This window comes from Lepidochelys olivacea (genome assembly GCF_965140295.1).
Source record: "Lepidochelys olivacea isolate rLepOli2 genome assembly, chromosome: 27".
Lineage (NCBI taxonomy): Eukaryota > Metazoa > Chordata > Testudines > Cheloniidae > Lepidochelys > Lepidochelys olivacea.
Window position 1 is genome coordinate 4,774,805 of NC_140437.1, and position 21,959 is coordinate 4,796,763.

At 48.2% G+C, this 21,959-nt stretch overlaps 1 protein-coding gene across 1 annotated transcript in view; it reads left to right on the forward strand.

Annotated features, from left to right (window-relative positions):
- The window catches only part of MAP3K14 (mitogen-activated protein kinase kinase kinase 14), a 29,575-nt gene extending 12,999 nt beyond the window's left edge, over positions 1-16,576 (forward strand). The window contains exons 6-16 of the mRNA XM_084615958.1: positions 664-801; positions 3,556-3,685; positions 4,617-4,748; positions 5,177-5,281; positions 6,894-7,057; positions 7,478-7,628; positions 8,294-8,644; positions 9,962-10,068; positions 10,398-10,542; positions 11,046-11,146; positions 11,997-16,576. Coding sequence (XP_084472084.1) covers positions 664-801; positions 3,556-3,685; positions 4,617-4,748; positions 5,177-5,281; positions 6,894-7,057; positions 7,478-7,628; positions 8,294-8,644; positions 9,962-10,068; positions 10,398-10,542; positions 11,046-11,146; positions 11,997-12,161 — 1,689 coding nt within the window. The 3' untranslated portion in view covers positions 12,162-16,576. The remainder of the gene's footprint in view (positions 1-663; positions 802-3,555; positions 3,686-4,616; positions 4,749-5,176; positions 5,282-6,893; positions 7,058-7,477; positions 7,629-8,293; positions 8,645-9,961; positions 10,069-10,397; positions 10,543-11,045; positions 11,147-11,996) is intronic.
- Positions 16,577-21,959: the final 5,383 nt, after the last annotated feature.

Genomic DNA, 21,959 nt, shown 5'->3' on the forward strand with positions numbered 1-21,959 from the left:
AAAAGGGCCATATGAGTGAATAGGTAATAAGCTTTTATTTTCCATGTGCAATTTGCAATTTATTTTGAATCCAGTGGTCAGAGGGTTGATAAGCTGCACCTGTGAGATTTTTCCCTTGCACCTGCAAACCCCGCTTTTGTTCCATGTACCAACAAGCTGGGTGATTACACAGCTAAATACCCATTGCATAGGCAGGGCTTCCTGGGGCAACGGAAGCACATGTAAATCATGCAAACACAAAATATCCACCTGCTTCTACTTCTGGATCTTGTCGCACTAGCTGTTACAGCAATGTCCAGTGCGTGCATTGCATTGCTCAGCCTGTGGAAAGAACAGCCTTTAAAAGATGGGCTAGTTATTTACAAATCTTTAGGCCTCCAGGGGATAGCTCATTTTTTCTTTAGGATGGAGGGATAGTCATTTGGATCCCAGAGACCCAACCAGTGACCCAAGAAATCTAGATGGAGCAGAAGGGGAGGGCTTGTTAAAGGCAAGAATTGAAAATCCCAGCCCAGAGTTACTTCTGAGTGATTCTGGGACCCTTAACTCTTCTAGTTTCTTTTGAAAATCCCAGCTCTTTGCTCTGTCTTAGACTTGACACAGCTGATTGGCAGCCATGTTCCTGCATACTTGCTTCATCTTGTCTTTACTTCTAATTCTTAGAAACTAAAGCCAGTGGACTATGAATACCGAGAAGAGGTTCACTGGACCAAGTGCCATGACTCTCTGGGCGTTGGCTCTTTTGGGGAAGTGTACAAAATAGAGGACAAACAGACTGGATTTCAGTGCGCTGCCAAAAAGGTAACTTAAGAAAACAAAGGAAAGCTTGATATGTCCAATAAAAGAAGGCACAAAGAAAGTAAAAGCTGGGTCTGTTTTCATTCCAACTCCCAAGGACTATAGGTATCTCTCTTATGAGAGTCTGTGCTATTGAGGCTGTGCATCCAAGGGCAAACTGCAAAGCATTGGTATGGAAACACCAAACAAACTTTTGTCTGTGTGATAAGGTAGGGAGCCTGTATTTCAGTGATCAGTTCTAGTCCTTCTTTATCGAGTGAGGCACACTTGTTACTGTGAGATGAGAGATTACTGTGGACTCTGGGTAATCTTTAAGACCAGAAGTATGTTTTTAGCTGCTGCATGAATCTAACTGTATTCTTAAAATGTGTCCAAAAGCAAAGAGCAAAAGGTTAGGTGCGCCTTCCTATCTTGGATGCATGTACTCTGGAAAAAAAATTTGTGGCTGCATATACCCTAATATGGGGTTAATTTTAAGGCTTTTTCTTGGCATTATCATTTGCATATTACGTTTGAACAATGCTTGTAAAGTGTAGTGAATTTGTATTATAGGCTCTGCAAAGGAACTACGCTTTTCCAGGATCCTACGTGGTTCAGCTCGTTTTAGATATTGTACAGTAAACAAAGTCAGATGTTTTCATTAAATGATGCATATAGAACTTGAGAATTTCTTTGAAGATTTGTCTTAGCTATGCCCCCACCTTTGTAGGTAATTATATTAATACAAATTACATTCTCTCATAATCTCACTACATAGTCCTCTGGATATCAGAGTGCACGTGCTTTCTGGTGGCTGTTAATACTTATATTACTCTAGTCAAGAGTGTGGGAGGTAACTGACTTTTAGAAAGTTTGGGTTCAGAATCCTTTTGAGTATGTATTTTCACTTTTTTAAAAAATCTCTTTTTCTATGCTATAAATAAATCCATCTCAACTTGACTGATTACCTGGTGGAAACAAACAAGCAAAAATATAATTAACCAAGTTGAAAAAAAAAATACATCTGATCTCTTCTCACATGTTTCACTTGTGAGCTGTGCAGGAGAGAGAGTTAAAACAAACCAGAAAATGTTGTTATACTAAAATTTCCTGTGATACCTAAAAAAGAAAAGGAGGACTTGTGGAACCTTAGACTAACAAATTTATTTGAGCTTAAGCTTTTGTGAGCTACAGCTCACTTCATCCGATGAAGCTCACGACAGCTTATGCTCAAATAAATTTGTTAGTCTCTAAGGTGCCACAAGTCCTCCTTTTCTTTTTGCAGATACAGACTGACATGGCTGCTGCTCTGAAACCCGTGATACCTCGTACATCTAAAAAATACACACAATGACATATGGCCACTATGTGAGCAAGTTATGCTAATGTCATAATGTACAGAATCTCTTCATTTGGGTTAATTATCCACCTGGCAAACACATGCACTCAGATAATTTTGCAATAGGATTGTCCAGTACAGGGTAAATTTTGAAAGCCTGTCACCTTTGAAATTGTTACTCGCAGGCTTCAGAAGGCAGCTGTGTACATGAAAGGATGGATTTCTGATGGGTTGCATTTCTTCATCGTCAAAAACAGGTGGATTTTAACCAGCAATTAAGAAATATGAAGATCCAAGTTCTGACACTTTAAAGTCACTAATATGGAAATGAGGTGCAATGCCTGGCTTGCCTGAAATTAATGCCACCTCTGTTTTTACGGGACTTGAGCTACCTACCCATGTCTTATCAAACTAGATTTCGGCAGCTGGCTTTTAAATTCTTGAGATTAAACCAAACTAGCTATGGCTGGACCATTGACAACAATGAAACATGATGCATCCTTTTCCCACCAGTGTCCAAATGAGTCATGGTTTCCTTCTAGTCTTCAGCAGTGTCTAGTTTTGTATTTTTTTTTTGGCCTACTGATGTGAATCGACTTTCTGCTTAGTTTTTCTTGTGTAGCATAGCTACTGCCGAAAGAGGTGACAGACAGAGCAGATTACTGTACGTGGGCATATAAAGAGAACTTGAAATCTAATCTCTTTCAAAAAAATTACTTACAAGTTATTCTGGGTGCTATACCTCCCCTGGTTTTTCCCCTCCTTTGTAGTTTTTACAATCACATTTTCCTGGCATTTATAAAAATGTTTTCTTCCTGTTGTATGAAAGACAAGCACAAACAGGGACACTGACTACACTGTGTGCTATCAAATGTACAGAGCAAATTGAAAAGTGAGATTAGAGGAAAATTTCCTGTCCGTTTTGAGCAATGTTGTGGGCTAGATAAAAGTTCAGACTGAAGTGTGTGTGAAGTTGCCAGTTTCCTTTTTAAACCAAATCAGCTGTAGTTATGTCTTGTCTTCCTTCCAAAATGTTATTCACTCAGCTATAATCTGGAGACCAAGGGGAGGAGGCATTTTGGGGAGAGGGCACTGAAGCCTGAGCTATGTTTTCTGGCCATTTTTCAAATGCTGTGTAGCTTTGAGTGTTTGGGATTCTTGTAGTGCACTTCTTGTTCAAAAGTGTCTGCTCCAAAACACCTAGTACTGTCTCTTGTACTCTGTTGCTAGAGTCCAGTTGGCTCTGGCCGTGGAACAGAAAGGTAATCTGTTCTAGTGCACAGAGAGTACGTATGCTCAGAATTTTGAGTGGTGCTGTCCCACGTGTGGAGGGAAGAGCTGCATTTCCAAAGGAATCCTTTAAGGGGAGGGTGTTGTACAGACCTTGAGCTGTTGGAATCCGTCATCGTGACTCCAGTTTTTCTTCTTTGCTTCTCCAGGTGCAAGTCGAACACTTTCGTGCAGAGGAGTTGACGACATGTGCTGGAGTGACAAGTCCCAAAGTTGTCCCTTTGTATGGAGCCGTGAAGGAAGGTCCTTGGGTTACTATCTTCATGGAGCTAATGGAGGGTAAGGAAGATGGAAGCACCTTTGTAACCATCAAACTAAGTAGGCATTGATGTCCTCGTCTCTCTCTCCTCCTCTCTTCCCCCCTCCCCCGCCCAGGCCACAGTTTTAAATGTTTTTATCCCTTTGGTGGTGGTCTGGATTTTCATTGGAGTTAATTTCTTGTGGGACGGGTGGTGGCAGGTCAACACCACTAGTGCATAGAAATGGACATCTATTTTGAGTGATCCTCTCACTTCTGGATTTATATTTTTAAAACTAGAAAGCCAACAAAATTCCTCCAAGCCTCGAACTAAAGCAAACACCTGTCTTCTTTGACGCTACAGTGTTTGCTATTGAGACCGAAGTTGTGAAATGAATTTCTGATCTCATGGAATATACTTGTGTGGAGCAGGGAGTATGTGTTGAACCTGGTACTTCCCTTGCACACAGCTCCTCTTCTCAACCAGGGGCAACAGAAAGCGCAGCCTCTTCAGGGATCAGTGGATGACCAGCAGGGGCTGGATGGGGTTGGGCTGTCAGATTGACGATTGGTTGCTATGAGGCCATTGAGTTATGTGAGACCAAAGTAAGGGACTTTGAAAAATGGAGGTTACTTGGACAGCAAGAATCATAGAATATCAGGGTTGGAAGGGACCCCTGAAGGTCATCTAGTCCAACCCCCTTTTCGAAGCAGGACCAATTCCCAGTTAAATCATCCCAGCCAGGGCTTTGTCAAGCCTGACCTTAAAAACCTCTAAGGAAGGAGATTCTACCACCTCCCTAGGACTCCTAGAATAAATAACAGGAACTTTCCCATTCGTGGGAGACAAATGTCACCCCTCTGATCTTATGGCTATCTCTGGCCCTAGCAGAAGGGGAGGAATGTTGATGCTCCTGAGGAATACTGGACAGATATAAGACTGAAATGTGTGCACTCTGAATTCTCTCATAGGTGGCTCACTAGGCCAGCTGATTAAACAAAGTGGCTACTTGCCAGAGGATAGAGCCCTCCATTACCTGGGTCAAGCATTAGAGGGTCTGGAGTATCTTCATGCTCACCACATTCTGCATGGAGATGTCAAAGGTAGGTTTTCATGTAAAACACCCTATTACTCTTCTTCCTCTTAATATCTGACAGAACAGGCTCTTACTAATTCCAGATGGCTGCTGGGTGTCTCAGTGGGTTAGTGCACTAGCTTTTCAGGCTCTGTACATTCAGTCATAAGTGGTGAGTATAGTAAGCTCCACTTTTTCCTCTCTACCACTCAGTTTGGCATGACTTTGCTTGGGGAGGCCCAACTCTGGAGTAGAGGGGACTCTGCAGGTCAGAATTGGCAGACTCATGCATGGCATTGTGTCTTCCTCTAGCTGCTGGTATTTGCTTACTTTTGTGAGCATGAGAAGTGTCCTAGGTTTGCGCTCAACAAGGACTTTGGCTCCTGGCTTTGGCTTCTTTTGCATAGGGCAGACTTCAATGAATAGGACATTGATTTTAAGCCTTTTCACTGGCAGCGGACAATGTGCTCTTATCCAGTGATGGAAGCCGGGCTCTCCTCTGTGACTTCGGCCACTCTGCTCGCCTTCATCCCGATGGCTTGGGGAAGTGCTTGGTGACGGGTAAGGTTTTGCCATGGTTCCGTATTGTCCCTTTTGGGGCCAAGTTGCCTTGTAAGCTGTAGCTCTGTATGAAAGTTTTGGGCACCTGTGGGCTGCATTTGGCTCCTGGGATCACCTTTTGACAACTCCTTAGTGCAGAGGTTGGCAACCTTTCAGAAGTGGTGTGCTGAGTCTTCATTTATTCACTTTAAGGTTTCACATGCCGGTGATGCATTTTAACGTTTTTTAGAAGGTCTCTCTCTAAGTCTGTATATTGTATAACTAAACTATTATTGTATGTAAAGTAAACAAGGTTTTCAAAATGTTTAAGAAGCTTCATTTAAAATTAAATTAAAATGCTGATCTTACGCTGCCAGCCTGGGGTTCCGTTCACCTAGGCCGGCAGCCAGGACCCCAGACCGGCGAGGGGCCGGCAGCCAGGACCCCAGACCGGCGAGGGGCCGGCAGCCAGGACCCCAGACCGGCGAGGGGCCGGCAGCCAGGACCCCAGACCGGCGAGGGGCCGGCAGCCAGGACCCCAGACCGGCGAGGGGCCGGCAGCCAGGACCCCAGACCGGCGAGGGGCCGGCAGCTCAGCCCGCTGCTGGTCTGGGGTTCCATCCGCCAGCTTCTGCTGGCCAGGGCCCAGCTCAGCCTGCTGCCGGTCTGGGATCCCGGCCCTGTCCACATAGTGTCTGTCTTCCTTCTCCCTGGTTCTAGCCCTTTTTTTTTTTTTTTTTTTTTTTTCTTTGTCTCTCTCTGCATTGAGCTGAGGGTGGGAGTGCACTGAGCACAGGCCGGGGGGTGAAGGAGCAGGCTGGGGGTTGGGGTGCAGGGTCTGGCCAGGAGCTAGAATGAGGAAGGGGGCTCAGGGTTGGGGCAGGAGGTTTGGGTGTGGAGCGCTTACTTGAGCAGCTCCCATTTGGTGCAAGGGGTGCAGGTGGGAATGTGGGGGGAGGGGTATGCAGGAGCTTCCATTTGGTTGCTCAGGGTGGGGGTGGGAATGTGAGGAGTGCAAGAATCAGGGCATGGGGTATGGGGGGGGCGCAGGGGTCAGGACTGGGGGTGTGGGCATGGGGCTGTTACCAGCCTCCTGCCCAGAGCCGCTCACGACAGGGGGATGGAGGGGATATGCCCTGATTCCACCCCCCCTTCCCAAAGGCCCTGTCCCCACCTCTTCTCCGTCTCCTCCCTGTAGCAGCTCCGCTTCTCCCCACTCCCTCGCTGATTGATCAGCGGCAGGGAGAGAGCGGAGGAGGAGGAACCCAGCATGCTGGGAGAAGAGGCAGGGGGGAGCTCGCCTGCCCTGCAGCAGCAGCCCGCAGGACCAAGCTTTTTCACTCTGCCCCGGCAGGGGAGGGGCCATGGGTGGAGTAGAGCGGACCAGGGCAGGCAGGATTTTTAATGGTACACTGCTGCCTGCCGGGGTCCCGACCTGGGTTCGGCAGCAGGCTGAGCTGGGTTCAGCAGCAGGTTGAGCTGGGCCTGCGGCTGAGACCCGGCAGGCAGCAGTGTGCCGCTAAAAATGGGCTCGCGTGCCGTCTTTGGCGCACGTGCCATAGATTTCCGACCCCGCCTTAGTGCATACTGAGCAGGTCTGATGGCAAACTCTGAGTTTCACTTGTGTCCCTAGGGTGCTACATGCCTGGCACAGAGACGCACATGGCTCCAGAGGTAGTAATGGGAAAACGCTGTGACTCAAAGGTGGATGTCTGGAGCAGCTGCTGCATGATGCTGCACATGCTCAATGGGTGTCATCCTTGGACTCGGTATTACAACCACCCTCTTTGCTTAAAGGTGAGTGATCCACAGTACACCATGCCAGAAATCCAGAGTGACAGACAAACTCTGACTATATCCAGCAAGCTGGTGTGAGCTAGAGGGAAGAAGTCTGAAAGGTACAAATAGGGGACTAGCAGGTGGTAGGGATCTTAATTTGGGAGCAGCTTACTTATGTTACTTGTTGGCCCTATTTTGTTCATGCACACTAGCTGCTTCCTGTTTCTCCTCTGCTCATCACTGAGGTGCACGTTCTTAACTACTTGTAGAATGAATTGTTACCAGGCCTCTGATCCTGATTCCACACTTCTTAAGCCAAGAGACAGTTAAGTGGTGGATGTGGCCAACTTAGGGGAGAACTTGTCTCTTTTTGGAAGCAGACTGGAATGTTTGTTCATTCAGTTTAACCTCTTTTCCTTGCTGTTTTATGTGATACAGATAGTCAAAGAGCCACCTCCTTTGAGGGAAATCCCACCTTCCTGTAACCGTTCCACTGTCGAGATTATTAAAGCCGGGCTAGAGAAGGAGCCACTTAAAAGAGCTTCTGCAGCTGAGTTGAAGACTAAGGCTGACATAGCTCTGCAGGAGGGTAAGAATGTCCTGCTTCTAAGGTCCTGCTCATTTATTACTAACTACAACTGGTAAGAAACCAGCCACATCTGAAACATGCTGCTTATGATGCAAAGACTTGCCCAGATGCAAGTACTGTACAAAATGACCCCTGTTGATGCTGTAATGTATGTGTTGCCTTGCTGCTCCTCATCTATACACAAAACACTTACATCCCCTGGAGTTGGATGGGGGCATGTAGATGACCCTGTTCGTATAAATCGCCAGGAAAGGAGCCCTGATGAGTTCAAAGTCCAGATAGCACTATTTTAAGCACTGGCATGCACTCTTGCATCCCTCTTCATTGTTGGAAGCAGATGTTGTGCTCTCTGTGGTAGGCAACCTGAGAGCCCCATGTCTCTCCCACTATCCAACGGCAAACAGCTGGTGTTTAGTATATAGCAAATATGAAAATAGTGTCCCATCCCTAAATAAAACCTATCCATATGCTAATGTTCCTTCTTTGAGACTATCTCATAGATTTCCCCCAGAGAGTTTGTAATATGCCAGGAACTGATTTATGGGGAAGTTATAGGCTTCATCTTTTGAAGCCCTTGGGTATTCCACAGCAAGATACAGTACTGCCCGCTGTAGAAGCGTGCTACATCTCCCTGTATAACAGTCCTATATGTCTTTGTTTTGTAGTGGGAGATGTGAAGAACCCCTGGAAAGAATACAGAGAACCTAGACACTTATCTTTGGATGAAAAAAACAATCTGCACACCTCCCTGTCCCCAACAGTCAGCCTGATTTCTGAGACTTTGGCTAGCCCTGGGTCCGCATTCAAAGCTCCTTGCCTATCCCAAAGCCTGCAGCCACCATCTCTGGAGCTGACAGAGAAGACTGAGGTAACCCCTTGGAATCTGTGCAAGGAGTTACCTAGGATCTGTGATCCACTCTCCCCTTCCTCCCTGGCTCCTGTCCCCACCAAGAGCAGCAGCTCCTCAGAACGGGCAACAACTATCTCGGAACAGGAGCTTCAGCAGCTGGAAATAGGTAACATGGAGACTAGCTCTCTACTCTGTTAACAGAGCTTGGTATGTGATAATGTAGCTGCTGTTTTCTGGCTTTTTCTCTTTGGTGCCCAGAAATGGTTTTGTTTTTCACTTTTCCAAGAAAAGGGAAAACGCCTCATGTGTTAACCTCTCCTCCCCCCAAATTATCAAGATGAGTGGTTCTCAATCACTAGCATGTGCATCAGAACCAGTGGTGTGGGATTCTGAGACTGATGCTTCTAGGTTCCCCTGCCCTTCCTTAATGAAGGGCTGTAGTGTCTTGCCCCTTTTCAGCCCCATTCAGTTGCAGAGCCTAAACTCTATAGAAAATTTGCATATGCTGCAGATAGTGTGGGTTCTAACTTGGGGGAGACCTTTTGGCTGCATCAAACCATCTTGTTATGCTGGATGAAGCATAATTGATAGGAGCTGTGAAAAACTAACTAGTGCAGCTAAGATTTGTCTGGTAAGCTTCCTGAAGAAGTAAATGTGGGAAGTATATCTCCTGTGTCCAGCAGCCAAGCAGCTTGATTTCCAGTGTCTTGGAAAGTGCAGCAGGAGCACTGGTCAAGTTTTAGTCCTTTCCATTGGCCAGAATAACCCTAATGTGCTCTCTTCTGATGTAGACAGGCGGCATCTTTCACTTAATGAATGATGTGGAAAGCTGCAGAAATAGTATTTGAATGAATAATCTGAAGTCCTTAAATATAACACAATCTTGGCAAATTCCTGTCAGATGCAGTAGGGCAGTATTACTGCAGAATGCTCCTCTAGTAGATAAGGAAATTCTGTTTTGAGATTTGCTTGATATCACAAAGTGGAGATTAGCATTTGCGGGGCCCTGTGCTCAGATCATTAGCCCAGTCTTCCTGCAACTTCGAGCTCTGGATACCCTCCAGGCAGGGGATTACAGGGACTAGGGCCTGTTTTAAATTCTAGCTTGGCTAAGAGTTCTCTAGACACACAGCAGGAGGATCCAGAGTGGGTGGCTATCTTGTGATCAGAGTACTGAGTTGGGACTGCTGGGTGCCATTCCTGGCTCTGGGCTTGGCAAGTGATGTGTAAATCACTTTCCTGCTCCCTGCCTCAGTTCTCTTCCCCCTCTCCCCCCCCCCCCGCCCTTTACAGTGGGCACAATAGTACCTACCTCACAGGGAAGTTGTGGGTAATGTGATATTCGTAAAGAGCTTTGCGTTTCTTTAGTATCCCTCATTCAGGGTTTAAAGTATTAATTACAGCAAAAAGGAGAGGGGTTGGGGAGGCATGGGATCAGAACAATTGCAAATCTCTCTCCATTTCCTCTCCCTTTTGCTTTTAGAGTTGTTTTTGAACAGCCTGTCGCAGCCGTACTCTCTGGAGGAGCAGGAGCAAATGCTCTCGTGTCTCAGCATTGACAGCCCACTCATGTCTGATGCCAGCGAGAAGGTGAACAAACAGATCCCAGCAGTGGTTGCTGTGTGGTTATGAGAGGCATCTGCCTTCTGATGTAAAATGGGAGGTCCAGCGTCACCAGCAGTGGAGACGTGGCAGTACGGCCCCTGGCAGATGTGCTGCCTTTCCCATTACCTCTGGGTCAATCTGTGGGTGGCCTAGGGACTGTTCTGTGGAGGGGATTCTCCCTTCTTTGGACACAGGAAGGTGGGCGCTCACACTGTGGTTTAATAGTAACAATCCTGCATGCTGTACTGATGGATCGCATGGCCCTTGTATATGCAGTGTCAGGAAGTGAGCTGTATGCATGGTTACTTTTTCAGAACTCTCTGAAGGCCTCTCAGAGCCTGAGGGACACCATGAGCTCTGGGGTTCACTCCTGGAACAGTCAGACTGATGGACAGAGCTTCAGCTGGAACAACCTGCTGTATCGCAGTCGGCACACAGACACCCCCAGCTATTTTAATGGTGCGTCGATTTGGGTCTCCAAATCTGGACACAGCTACCCCCTCTCTTGGGGTGGGGGGGGTGGTTCAGTAGCCACTGTGCATGAGTAGCTGTTGTTTTTTTTTTTCCCCCAAGTTTTCTCTCCCCATTGGTACAAAGGAATCATCCCTGGGAGGTGGGAGAGGGTCTTGTTAAGTCTGTGACCCTTTATCTGGTGAAAAGCCCATGAGCTTCAAAGAGGCTGTGCCCGCAGCTCCTGGTGAGTTCATGGGGTGCTCAGGCCCTTGAAGAGCAAGGCAGCCAGAGGAAAACTGCTGACTGCATAGCTTCAAGGGGTGCAGCTCTGTGCCTCGTACGCATTTGCCGTGCCTCTGGGCTCTTGGACCAGCGCACATGAACCCCTTAGTGGCAAACCCTGTACCTCAGGCTCCTACCAGGGCATTGGACGCTGACTGATCTCCGTTGGAACAAGAGACTGTAACTCCACCAAGCCCGCAGGAGGAGTAAATGACTCTCTGTTTCAGGAGTGAAAATCCAGATCCAGTTGCTAAGTGGAGAAAATCTTCATATCCGAGAGTTCCACAGGACAAAGGTGGGGGACATTGCTACTGGGATAAGCCACCAGGTGAGGAGCCAGCCGAGTGCTGTGACTCAGATGGTGGCGGCTGGGCCGTCACGTGCTGGTCAAGAGTGGGCTACTGCTGGAGGGCAGGTGGTGGTGGCTTGGGGGTTAATGGGCTAGTCCGCTTACACACCGTCTTGACTTGTACTTTTTAGACAATGTTGAGAGATGGTTGAGTTGTTCAGACTTCTGGGGCTCCTTCTTTCTGACTAGAAACGTTACTGGTTTTCTAGGGAAATTAGAATACTGCTTGCATAGAAGAGGCATGTAGTGAATGTCAGCTAGAGAAAATGGCTGCTCATCGGTTTATAATGGCCGTGAGGGCATGTTATCAGCTTCCAGTGTAAATACTGGGCTGCCTCGGCTGGAGACTGCAAGGTGTGAGGGAAGGGCAGTTACCAGTGTCACAGGATTGTGAGGCTCAGTTGATCTTAAAATGCTTTGACCTTCTCAGAATGAAGGGGCTGTAGAAGTGTAAAGGATTTGTATTATTGGAGTATACTCCTTTGGGATAAGCCATTCACTTAAGAATCACGAAGCAGAGAGTTCCAGCTAAAGAGAGAAGGGCACAGGAGCCTAAACTAACCCAGCCATCCCAGTTAATGAACAGCCAGCAGTAGGCACTAAACGTCTGTGGGAATCCAGCTGCAGGAGAAATACCATCTCGATTTGGCTTCTGAAATAGTCAATCACCAGGGGAGAATTAGGACATGATCCCTGCCAAGCATGAACCTCCTTTCTCCTTGCACTTTGTTAATCAGAACGCTGTTAGCCAGCTAGAGTATTCCTGTCATGCACTGAATTAGACTTTGATTGCCAAGTGCCACAAAGCTTTGTTTGCTCTGGTTCACAGATACCAGCCTCTGCTTTCAGCCTTGTTACAAAGGAAGGTCAACCTGTTCGCTATGACATGGAGGTTCCTGACTCTGGTATAGAACTGCAGTGCACCCTTGCTCCTGACTGCAGTTTTGGTTGGACGTGGAGAGTCAAGCATGGTCAGCTGGAGAATAGACCATAAGGCTTTTGGTCTTGGAGGTCACTTCCTTATGTTGAAGCATGGAATTACAGAAGCCCACAACCAACTTTGCTTGATAAGCATCCAATGCAGCTACTGATGTTTCCTACTGAACTAGGATTCAGGGTTCAGCTATTCCCTGCTTTAGTGCATCAACTCCTTGCTGCTTGGTCTGGATTCAGTCTCTGCAAGGCAGTCTCTTGCGTGAGGGCTGTGAACATGCTGAGATTGAATGCAGCAGAGAGGAACAGGATTGTACTGCTGCACATCGGCACTTTCCAGGAGAATGCTGGGGAAGGGGCCGGCCACCTCGATTGCTCAGAACTCCGACATGAAGTCTGTAGAATTCGAACTCTAGAGGAAGGAAGATGGGGATCTTGAGTATAGTAGGATGGTGGATGAGGAGGTGGCAAACTCCTTTCTTGGTGAAGGAAAAATTCTGTTTCTGTAGGTTTTGAATAGCATCACTGCCTTAAGATTAGAGCAGTGAGGAAAATAGAAGCTGTAACTGGCTGGGTTTAAGGGTTACAATCAAATCATTGTATTCCCTGTTTCCCTTCCCAGCAGCACTCTGTTTTTTGAGGTTGCAGCTTCTGATCAGAAAAGGATTAGGGCCACTCTCCAGAAGGGCTTTCCTTTCACCTCTGATTTCAACAACCCCTCTTTTTAGTTCTGGTCCACAGAGATCTTGCATTATCCCGCTCTTTCATTATTGTAAACAATATATATCAAAGAAGGGAATACATGGTCAGGAGGCTTGAGAGTTGAACTCCTGGGTTCTGTTCCCAGCTTTGCCATTGATGTGCTGTGCCTTGACTAACCTTTTTGAGAGTCAGTTTGTCCATACGATGGATAGAATACAGGTGGGAGGAATGGCAACTAGATTTAACCCCTATGGAGCATGTCAAGGTCAATGAACTATGTAAGTCCTCTGTTAGAGCCATGGCTAAGAGTACTGTAAGGAAGCAACTATCATTATCCCCATTTTACAGATCAGAAATCTGAGGCAAGATCAAAGTGACTCGGCCAAAATCACACTCTGAATGCATGGCAGAGCTGGGACTAGAACCCATGGTTCCTGACTAGCCAGTGCTTTGTCCACAGACCATGTTGCAAATTATAGTGAAACTTGCAAGTAATGCTGGGCTAAAGTACAGTTCTCCTCCGCCTTTATTAGAAGATGCAAGCACATTAAGCCTCTAATCTTCAATGGTCCCTTGCATGGTTAATGTTTCCAGCTGTATTATATGATCAAAAATCCTGAATCAGAAAATCAAAGCTCTTGCAAATGTGAATTCCAAGGTAAGAGTAGAACTTTACAAGCAAAGAGGTGATTTTTGAGCAGCAGTGTAGTGATATTTCTATACTTGTTTAATCCCAAAATACTTCAACTATACAGCGTATATATCTACTGTAGCTGAAATGCAGCCAGCTCTGGCATCTAGCAGTAACCTGCTAGAAAATAAAACTTGGCATTCCTACCAAGAGGGGAGACTTGAGTTCCATTACACTTCTTCTCAAGAAAAGTGTTATGGGAATTCAGCTTTTTAAATTTTGATAGAGAGCCTCCATGACTTCTGTTTTCAGAAGCCATAAAGTACATTGAACTGTTCTGCTACCTTGGAGTGAAAGGCTGAATTAGCATTGCCGGGGTTGGAATCTCTTTCCACGGAGCTGAGGAATTCCAAACGCTAATGCTTTGTCAACTGCAGCAAATTCATTGGCAGTGGAGACTTTGGTTCCTGTCTCTACTCCTGGGGCGCAGGATTTTCTTTGTCCTCTATCAAGAAAACCGTGGCATTATAATCAACAGCTGATGGTGTGTTGCTGTGACATAACCCAGTATATGTCTTCCCCCTTATCCATTGTTTCGCATATCCGTCGCTCCTCAATAGGGGAACGTGTTCCAATTCACGTCAGTCCTGATCTGAATATCCGTCATTTGCATCTTACAGTACAGTACTGCAACCAATGGATATGCGGATTGGGACCGATGTAAAGGGAACATGTTCCCCTATTGATGAGTGCCGGATATGGGACAGAGATGAGTAGCCATGAGTGGGCCACCACCCACCCATTTAACATCCAGGCCCATCCTGCCAGTCCCAGCTCTGCTCCCACCCCAGCACTTGAGCCAAGCCCCCAACCCAGGTGGGTGTGCACATTTTCCCAGGAGCCCCTGGCCAGAGCATCTGTTGTGTCTCCCCCCCCACCCCCTCCCTGGCTGGCTGGAGAGGGGGGAGAAGCAGACAGATCGCTCCTACCCCTCTGTCCCCAGTCATTGCCCACCCACCCAAGTGTCCCCTCCTGCCTATGCCAGTGCTGTACTAGTAGGTCCCCAGAATCCGTCATCTTGGGATCCGCTGCCCTTTTCAAGAACGCAACCCCAACGTAAACCAGGGACCCGCTGTATTGCCTGTCACCCCAAAGGTTGCTCATGCCAAAGTCTCCATTTTTGTCACGGAAGCCACTGATTCCGTGACCTCCATGACTTCTGCATGGCTGGTGCGCCTGGCCCGGGAGCTGCCTTAGCAGCTTGGGTAGCTCCTGGGACAGGCACACCGGCCGCTGCTGGGGCAGTCTCAGGCCCCCAGTCCCCCAGCAGCAGGAGTTTGGGGGAGGGGCTCTCCGGAAGGGCAACAGCAACTCCCCTCCCTCATCTCCACATGCTGCCTCCACCCGCAGACCCATGGGAGCTGCAGAACCCAGGCCTTGGGGCAGAGCAGGGTCAGCATGTGGAGCCAAGAGCTGGGGTCACCACTTCCCAGGAGCTGGCTAGGGAGCCTGCCCCAGCCCCCCCCCACACACACACACCCCGCAGTGCCCTCCTGAGCCGTGCTTCCCTTCATCCACCCCCATTTTAGTCAGGGGTATATAGTAAAAGTCATGGACAGGTTATGGGTTGTGAATTTTTGTTTACTGCCCGTGACCTGCCCATGAGTTTTAATAAAAAATATCCATGACTCAAACATAGCCTTACTCATGCCCTCTGTTCCGTCACTTAGTCCTGGTCTACACTAGGGAGGGATCGATCTAAGTTATGCAACTTCAGCTATGTGAATAGCGTAGCTGAAGTCAATGTACTTAGATCTACTTACCATGGTGTCTTCACTGCAGTAAGTCAATGGCTGACGCTCTTCTGTCGACTCCACCCACGCCTCTTGCCCTGGTGGGGTACGGGAGTTGACGGGGGAGCACTCGGCGGTTGATTTATTGCATCTAGACTAGACGTGATAGATCAACCCCTGCTGGATCAATGACTGCCCATCGATCCAGTGGGTAATGTAGACAAGCCCTTAGTCTCATTCTGGTATCTGAGGGGACACTACATAATTTTACCAGTTTCTCCTTAGTAACTTCCACCTTTTTAACCTTTTGGTGTCAAACTCTGCTAAACACTAGAGCAAAATGCAGCAGCCCTCAGTGTTAGGAGAGTGAGCTCTACATTTTACTTATAGCATTAATGCTGCCCTTTTTATGCTGGGAACTTATCTGAATGATGAGTAAAAGTGTAAACATTTGTGAATCCAGGTAGGCAGGATGTGTATATCCTCCTGTGCTTTGACACACCAGCATTAGCCAGTATCTCTACCCCATGTATCTCGTCCTCCTTAAATCCGACGCTGTCCTCTTCATTGTAGCTTCATATCACTGTGATCCAGCTTCCATGTGGCAGATTCCCATTGTCAGCTGAGCAGGCCCTCCTGTCCACTATCTCCAGCTGACAGGGACAAGGCTGACTTTCATTACTGGTACCACAAGCCAATCGCTTTTCCTTACTGTCCTTGAAGTGTGGATCTGCTCTGTAAACTGACTTCATAAGGTGCCTCAGGGCACCATGTTTGAACAATTCCAGATCAAATTTACCTTGCAAGTAAGAGACGGCTTTCCAGCTCAGACACCACCGGCCCTGACTCTTGTCGCCAATGACAATCTGCTGGTGCAACTTGGTGAAATAGTCTGCTGCTGGAGCCAGGTGAGATTCCAGGTCCCTCCCCTGCAGCTGGGTGGCTCTGCAGTGCTAATAGGAGTACAACATGGGGGACAGCTCTCGTCGCTGGAATCAGCAGATCTGGCTGAACGTGCCCGAGTACGAAGGTGCTGCTTGCTATTACCTGCGCACTGTCCCGTGGAGAACCCCAGTTTAGGGCAATAGAGGAGGAAGGAAAAGCAAGAGTGGTGGCACGCACCACTCCCTCCTGGAAGGGTCTGGGCAAAACTATGCCACTGAAAACAAAACCAGAAGCAGCTGTTAGGGTGCAATGGGTGCTACTTCTAGGAGTGGAAGCTGCCCTATTTTCATAGGCTTGAACAATTTGTACACGGATGACACTTTACAAAACTGACTTCTTAAAAAAATATAAATTTAGATGCAGGTTGACCTGTCCATGAAAAGAATAAAGCTCTTTGTTCTCGTGGCTGTGTCCGAGTGGCATTGTCTGTGGTTTTGTGTCTGTGTTGTGATACTGGGAACCCGACAAATCCAGTTACATTCAGCTCTGCTGCTGCAGTGTCAGTGGGTTCTTGTGGGACATCACCTGATTGGGTTATAGAGAAGTGGCTTTCAAACAGCTCCACCCCCTTCCCCATTCCACCAGTCGCCCTGCTAAGACAGGGATATGCTAATCCATTTCAGGAAGGGAAGTTCTTGGGAGGGGGAAAATGGGCCTCTAATTGCAAACCTATCCATTTAATTAGTCCTAAGCTTAAAACTAGCCCAAAGACCCTAGCACCTGTTTGGTTCATCTCTGCTACAGCCCTAGCCTAGATTCCAGGTTAGTCAAGCATTCTAGTATTCCTGGGTGAGTAACATTTTCTCGTGGGAGGTGTCTGCTGAGAGGACTCTGGAGGGCAGTGATAGGAGGAGGAGGGGAAACCTAGGCTGGGAATCTTGAAAAATGCCCTGGCAGGGAGATGGAGTCTAGGTGTGGAATTGGGGAAAGCCCTGTGCTTGAGATATCTGAAAGTAACCATACTGTGGGGATGGCCCCCCTTGACATGGAGGGGCAAGGTGAGCCTTGGGAGGTGGTCTGATTTGGTCACCTGCAGCAGTCTTCCCAGGGCTGAGAAACTGCATCACTTGGAGCCTCTCCCTGACCCAAGCCACCCCTTGAAACCCAGGTTTTGTTCTGCTCCAGCCTGGCCTTTCCCCTTCAGGAGCCACGCTCTAGGCTGTGGGACAGCAGCAGGCCGAGGCACCAACGCAAAGAGTCCGACCATCAGGGTATGAGGCTTTTTAAAATACACAGGGATAACCTGGGCTGTCTGAATATTGCCTCAATATGGGATATCTGCACAGGGAGTGAATGGGGCAAGAGTGGGAATGTTTGCAAGACCTCTAGATCGAGATTTCTCTCTCCTCTTCTGCTCCACCCCCACTGTTTTTCTCACACAAATAACTCTCATGGTGCCATAACTCCAGCTGATGTAGAAGGGCCAGTAATGCTGACAGAGTGTCCCCCCTGCAGTGTGACGGGGAGGAGGTGAGCAGCGTGTAGAGAGGTACCTGGGCTAGTAGCGTGGGTAACAATCGCGATGAAGCTGCAGTGGCCGTGTGAATATGCGTGCAGGATCTTGGGCTGCTGGGGCTTGCCCCGCTGCCAGAGCTTCATTGCTATGGTTACTCTAGCTGACTGGATCAAAGCTGACTTGGGGAACGTCGGTACACGCTCCAATCCCACTTCCTGCTTGCAGTGTAGACGTACCCCTGGGTGGTGAAGGTGCGTCAGCAGTGCAGAATAGTCTACGGCAGGCTGCCTGGTGGCACCACACCAGTTCTGCAATCCTACCTGCTGATTACAGTGCAGACCTACCCTTAGAGCGCCGAAGTGAAGTGAAGGAGGACTTGTGGCACCTTAGAGACTAACCAATTTATTTGAGCGTGAGCTTTCGTGAGCTACAGCTCACTGCATCGGATGCCTGCCGTGGCAGCTGAGAACTTCACTGCTGGTTTGCATCACAGGCTCACTTAGGGAGAAGTGCTTAGTCATGTCAGCCTTCAGCCAGCGGAGGTGCCAAGAGCTGGCAGAAAAACTCCTACAGAGGCAACTTCTATCAATCGCTTCAGGGCACAAATTGGCTGTCACAAGACTGCACTGAAAGCACCTTCCAGGCATTGAAAACTAGGCTTATAAACCACCTGTCCAACTAAGCAACCTCCGAGGCCAGTTCTTCAAGTGAGCATGTACATGCATTGCACTGCAGGACTCTACGTGCACCCAATACTCTTGAGCTCTGTGGGTGCACAGATGCCGCCCGGTGAGCATGTACGTGCCCCACGCGGCTCAAAGAACAGGTACTGCACAGGGAAGTAACCACTTTCATCAATGGCCGAGATGAGAGAAAATGGATTGCTCCTACCAAACCGCGCATTGGACTCTGAGACCGTTTCCAGTCAGCACGCATGCTCGTCCCTAAACAAACTGGTTTGGGTTTCAAATTTAGCTCTGAGCACTCAGCGCCCTGCTGGTTCAGTTCGCTAGTTCTGCCCGTTGACTGTTCACTGAGAGTGCGTCTGGGAGCACGTTGTGTTCCTTGCTCAGGACAGTAGAGGAAGCCTGAAGAGGCTAGAAAGCTCTTTCCTAGTCCCTGACCCTGGGTGGAGTGTGCTCAGCTGAATGTAAGGTTGGGAGTGGTGTGTTTAAAAACACGTTCTACCACCGCGTTGCTACGTGGTTTCTCATACTGGCCACAGAGCCTGGAAGGAAGGCCCCTGCTCTATAAAAGCTCTGGGTGCCTGAGCACCGGCACAGTGGAGCTGATGGTATTTAAGTGGAAGGTTAAAGGTAACCAGTGACCTAGACTGCAGCTTAGCGATGGTACCTGAAACCAAAAGGGTACCATCCCATGTACCCTGGAAGTTGCTTTTCATCTCCCTTGCGCATGGGCCCATGGATGGAAGCTACAGTTGTGCTGGCATTTCCCACTCGCAGTGTAGATTTTGTCCAACTCTTTGATCGCTTTGGTTGAAGCTTAACCTGTGGGGTTTGGGGTTTGTTTGGTTTTTAAATGTCCTTTTTACTATAACTCCTCCTGCTAAGTGGAAGATGGAGGCTCTGGCTACAGTGGCACCTTACAGCGCTGCAACTTTCTTGCTCATGGGTGTGAAAAACCACCCCCCTGAGCACAGCAAGGTAAAGCACCGGTGTAAACGGTGCCTGGAGCTGCTCCCCTCGTGGAGGTGGCGTACCAGCAGAGCACTCTGCCAGCGCTGGCCTGCAACCACACTCGCACTTCGAAGCTTCCAGCGTAGCCATGCCCAAAGAGAGGTATCAGGCGAGCAGTCACAGCCCTGCCTTCTACCAGCTTCCAGTGGCAATATCTAACCTGGGCCTGGCTCTGCAGTGAAAGCAGTTTAACTGTAGCGACTGGCCCATGAGTGAGGGGTCAGCATATCTGAAACCGTGCCTAGGCCCCAAACTTCTGCCAAAACCAAGTAATTGGGCGTTGGAAATAGGTTCCACATCTTCCTCTCATGGGTGCAGGGCCCGTCCCCACCTGGTTATGCTGTTTGGACAGTAAACTGAGCACCTCCCCCACATCCACATACAAATTCAGGCTTCTGTTTATCCTACACGTGGCAATTGGCACACAGGGCGGGGAGGGGAGCACTGTCCTTCTGGGGGTTTGGAGAGGGGGGGCTCTGCTGCACCAGGAGAAACTGGTACATAGGACTAGAAGGGACCTCCAGGATCACTGCGTGTAGATCCCTATTACAAGCAACTGTCATAAGCTTACCAAGCTTCATCTCCAATGGAGCAGCCGGAGCTTTTAGGCACAGAATGTACCCGATAAAGGGAAAAGCTGAGGGCTGAGTCCTTTGGATGCATGCAGGGCTTTTCAAAGGATTTCTTTTGACTCAGTGCTACTGCTTAGCGCTAGGGCCACTGTGACATGCCCCCCATAGGGCTTTATGGAAATATGCTTATGAATATATGTTCTGGAACATGTTCTATGCTACATATGCCATGTAACATATCTATGTAAAGGTTATGATCATAGAATCATAGAATATCAGGGTTGGAAGGGACCCCAGAAGGTCATCTAGTCTAACCCCCTGCTCAAAGCAGGACCAATTCCCAGTTAAATCATCCCAGCTAGGGCTTTGTCAAGCCTGACCTTAAAAACCTCTAAGGAAGGAGATTCTACCACCTCCCTAGGTAACGCATTCCAGTGTTTCACCACCCTCTTAGCGAAAAAGTTTTTCCTAATATCCAATCTAAACCTCCCCCACTGCAACTTGAGACCATTATCTACTGACCATGATCTTGAGACCATGATCTACTGACTCTATTAATCCTATTTGTATGCATGTATCATTTTTGTATTTGAAGTAACAAATATTGACCATGTACCGGCTTGACTTCTAAATAACCTTAGTTGGTCAGTTCCTGGAGCAAGGAATTCACAAAGTTAAGGGCCCAGTCAAGAAGCACTTAGGGAACAATGCATCTTGGAAGGTTCCAATCCACATAAGTCTTCCTGGAGACATTCAAGATACCATGTGGGCAATGGCTTCTGCCTGTAAAAACTGTGAAAAGAACAGGAGTACTTGTGGCACCTGTGACAAAGTTCCTGCTCTACCTTGGTGTGTCTTGTGCTTATTGATGGATTTGCTCGCCTTGGAGCTTCACAGCAGCCCTCAGCTTGGCCGTTTTTCTGAACCCACAATCCAGGTCGATGACTCCTGTGTCTGACCAGGAGTTGGGAGGATTTGGGGGGAACCCATACGTTACTTTCCCCAAGGGTTCAACCACCTCATAGGGCCCCTGCCATTGGGCCAAAAGCTTGCTTTCTGCCGTGGGTACCAACACCATCACCCAATCCCCCGGTTGGAACTGTCGGACTTTTGCCTGGCGATTGTAATGGGTTCGCTGGGCCTCCTGCGTCTTTTCCAAATGTTCCCATACCATAAGGGTGACCTGGGCTATCCATTCTCGCATTTGCAACACATGGTCAATTATATTTCTCCCCTCATTAAGTTCCTCTTCCCAGATTTCTTTTGCAATATCTAGTATGCCATGGGGGTGGCGTCCATATAATAATTCAAAGGGGGAAAACCCAGTTGAGGCCTGAGGTACCTCCTGGATTGCAAACATAAGGTAGGGTAGTAGGGTGTCCCAATCCTTCCCGTCTCAACTTACCACTTCCCTTATCATTGCCTTGAGGGTTCAGTTAAACCTTTCTACCAGCCCATCAGTCTGCGGATGATAGACTGAAGTTCTCAGGGTATGTATATGGAGCAGCGTACAGAGGTCCTTCATTAGCTTCGACATAAATGGGGTACCTTGGTCTGTTAATATCTCCTTTGGTAGCCCCACGTGGGCAAAGATCCCCACCAACTCTTTAGCTATCGTTTTGGAGGCGGTGTGTTCCGCAGGGGAACGGCTTCTGTGTAGCAAGTAGCATAATCCAGAATGACAAGTATATATTGGTGGCCCCAGGCGGTCTTCTCCAGGAGTCCCACTAGATCTATGGCTATTCACTCGAAGGGGACCTCTATGATGGGAAAGGGTATTAACGGTGCCCTCAAGTGGGGATGGGGACTGTGCAGCTGACACTCCGGGCAGGACGCACAGTACCTCCGCACTTCTTCATGTACTCCAGGCCAGAAGAATCGTCACAGGACCCCCCCATGCCAGGGTCTTCTCTACCCCCAAATGCCCCCCAAAAAGATGACTATGGGCTAGACTTAATACAGCATTCTGGTGTTTCTGAGGTACTAGGATGTGCTGTACCTTCTGCCCCTGTACTGGTGCAACCCCGTATAAGAGATTCTTCTTCATTATGAAGTAGGGTCCT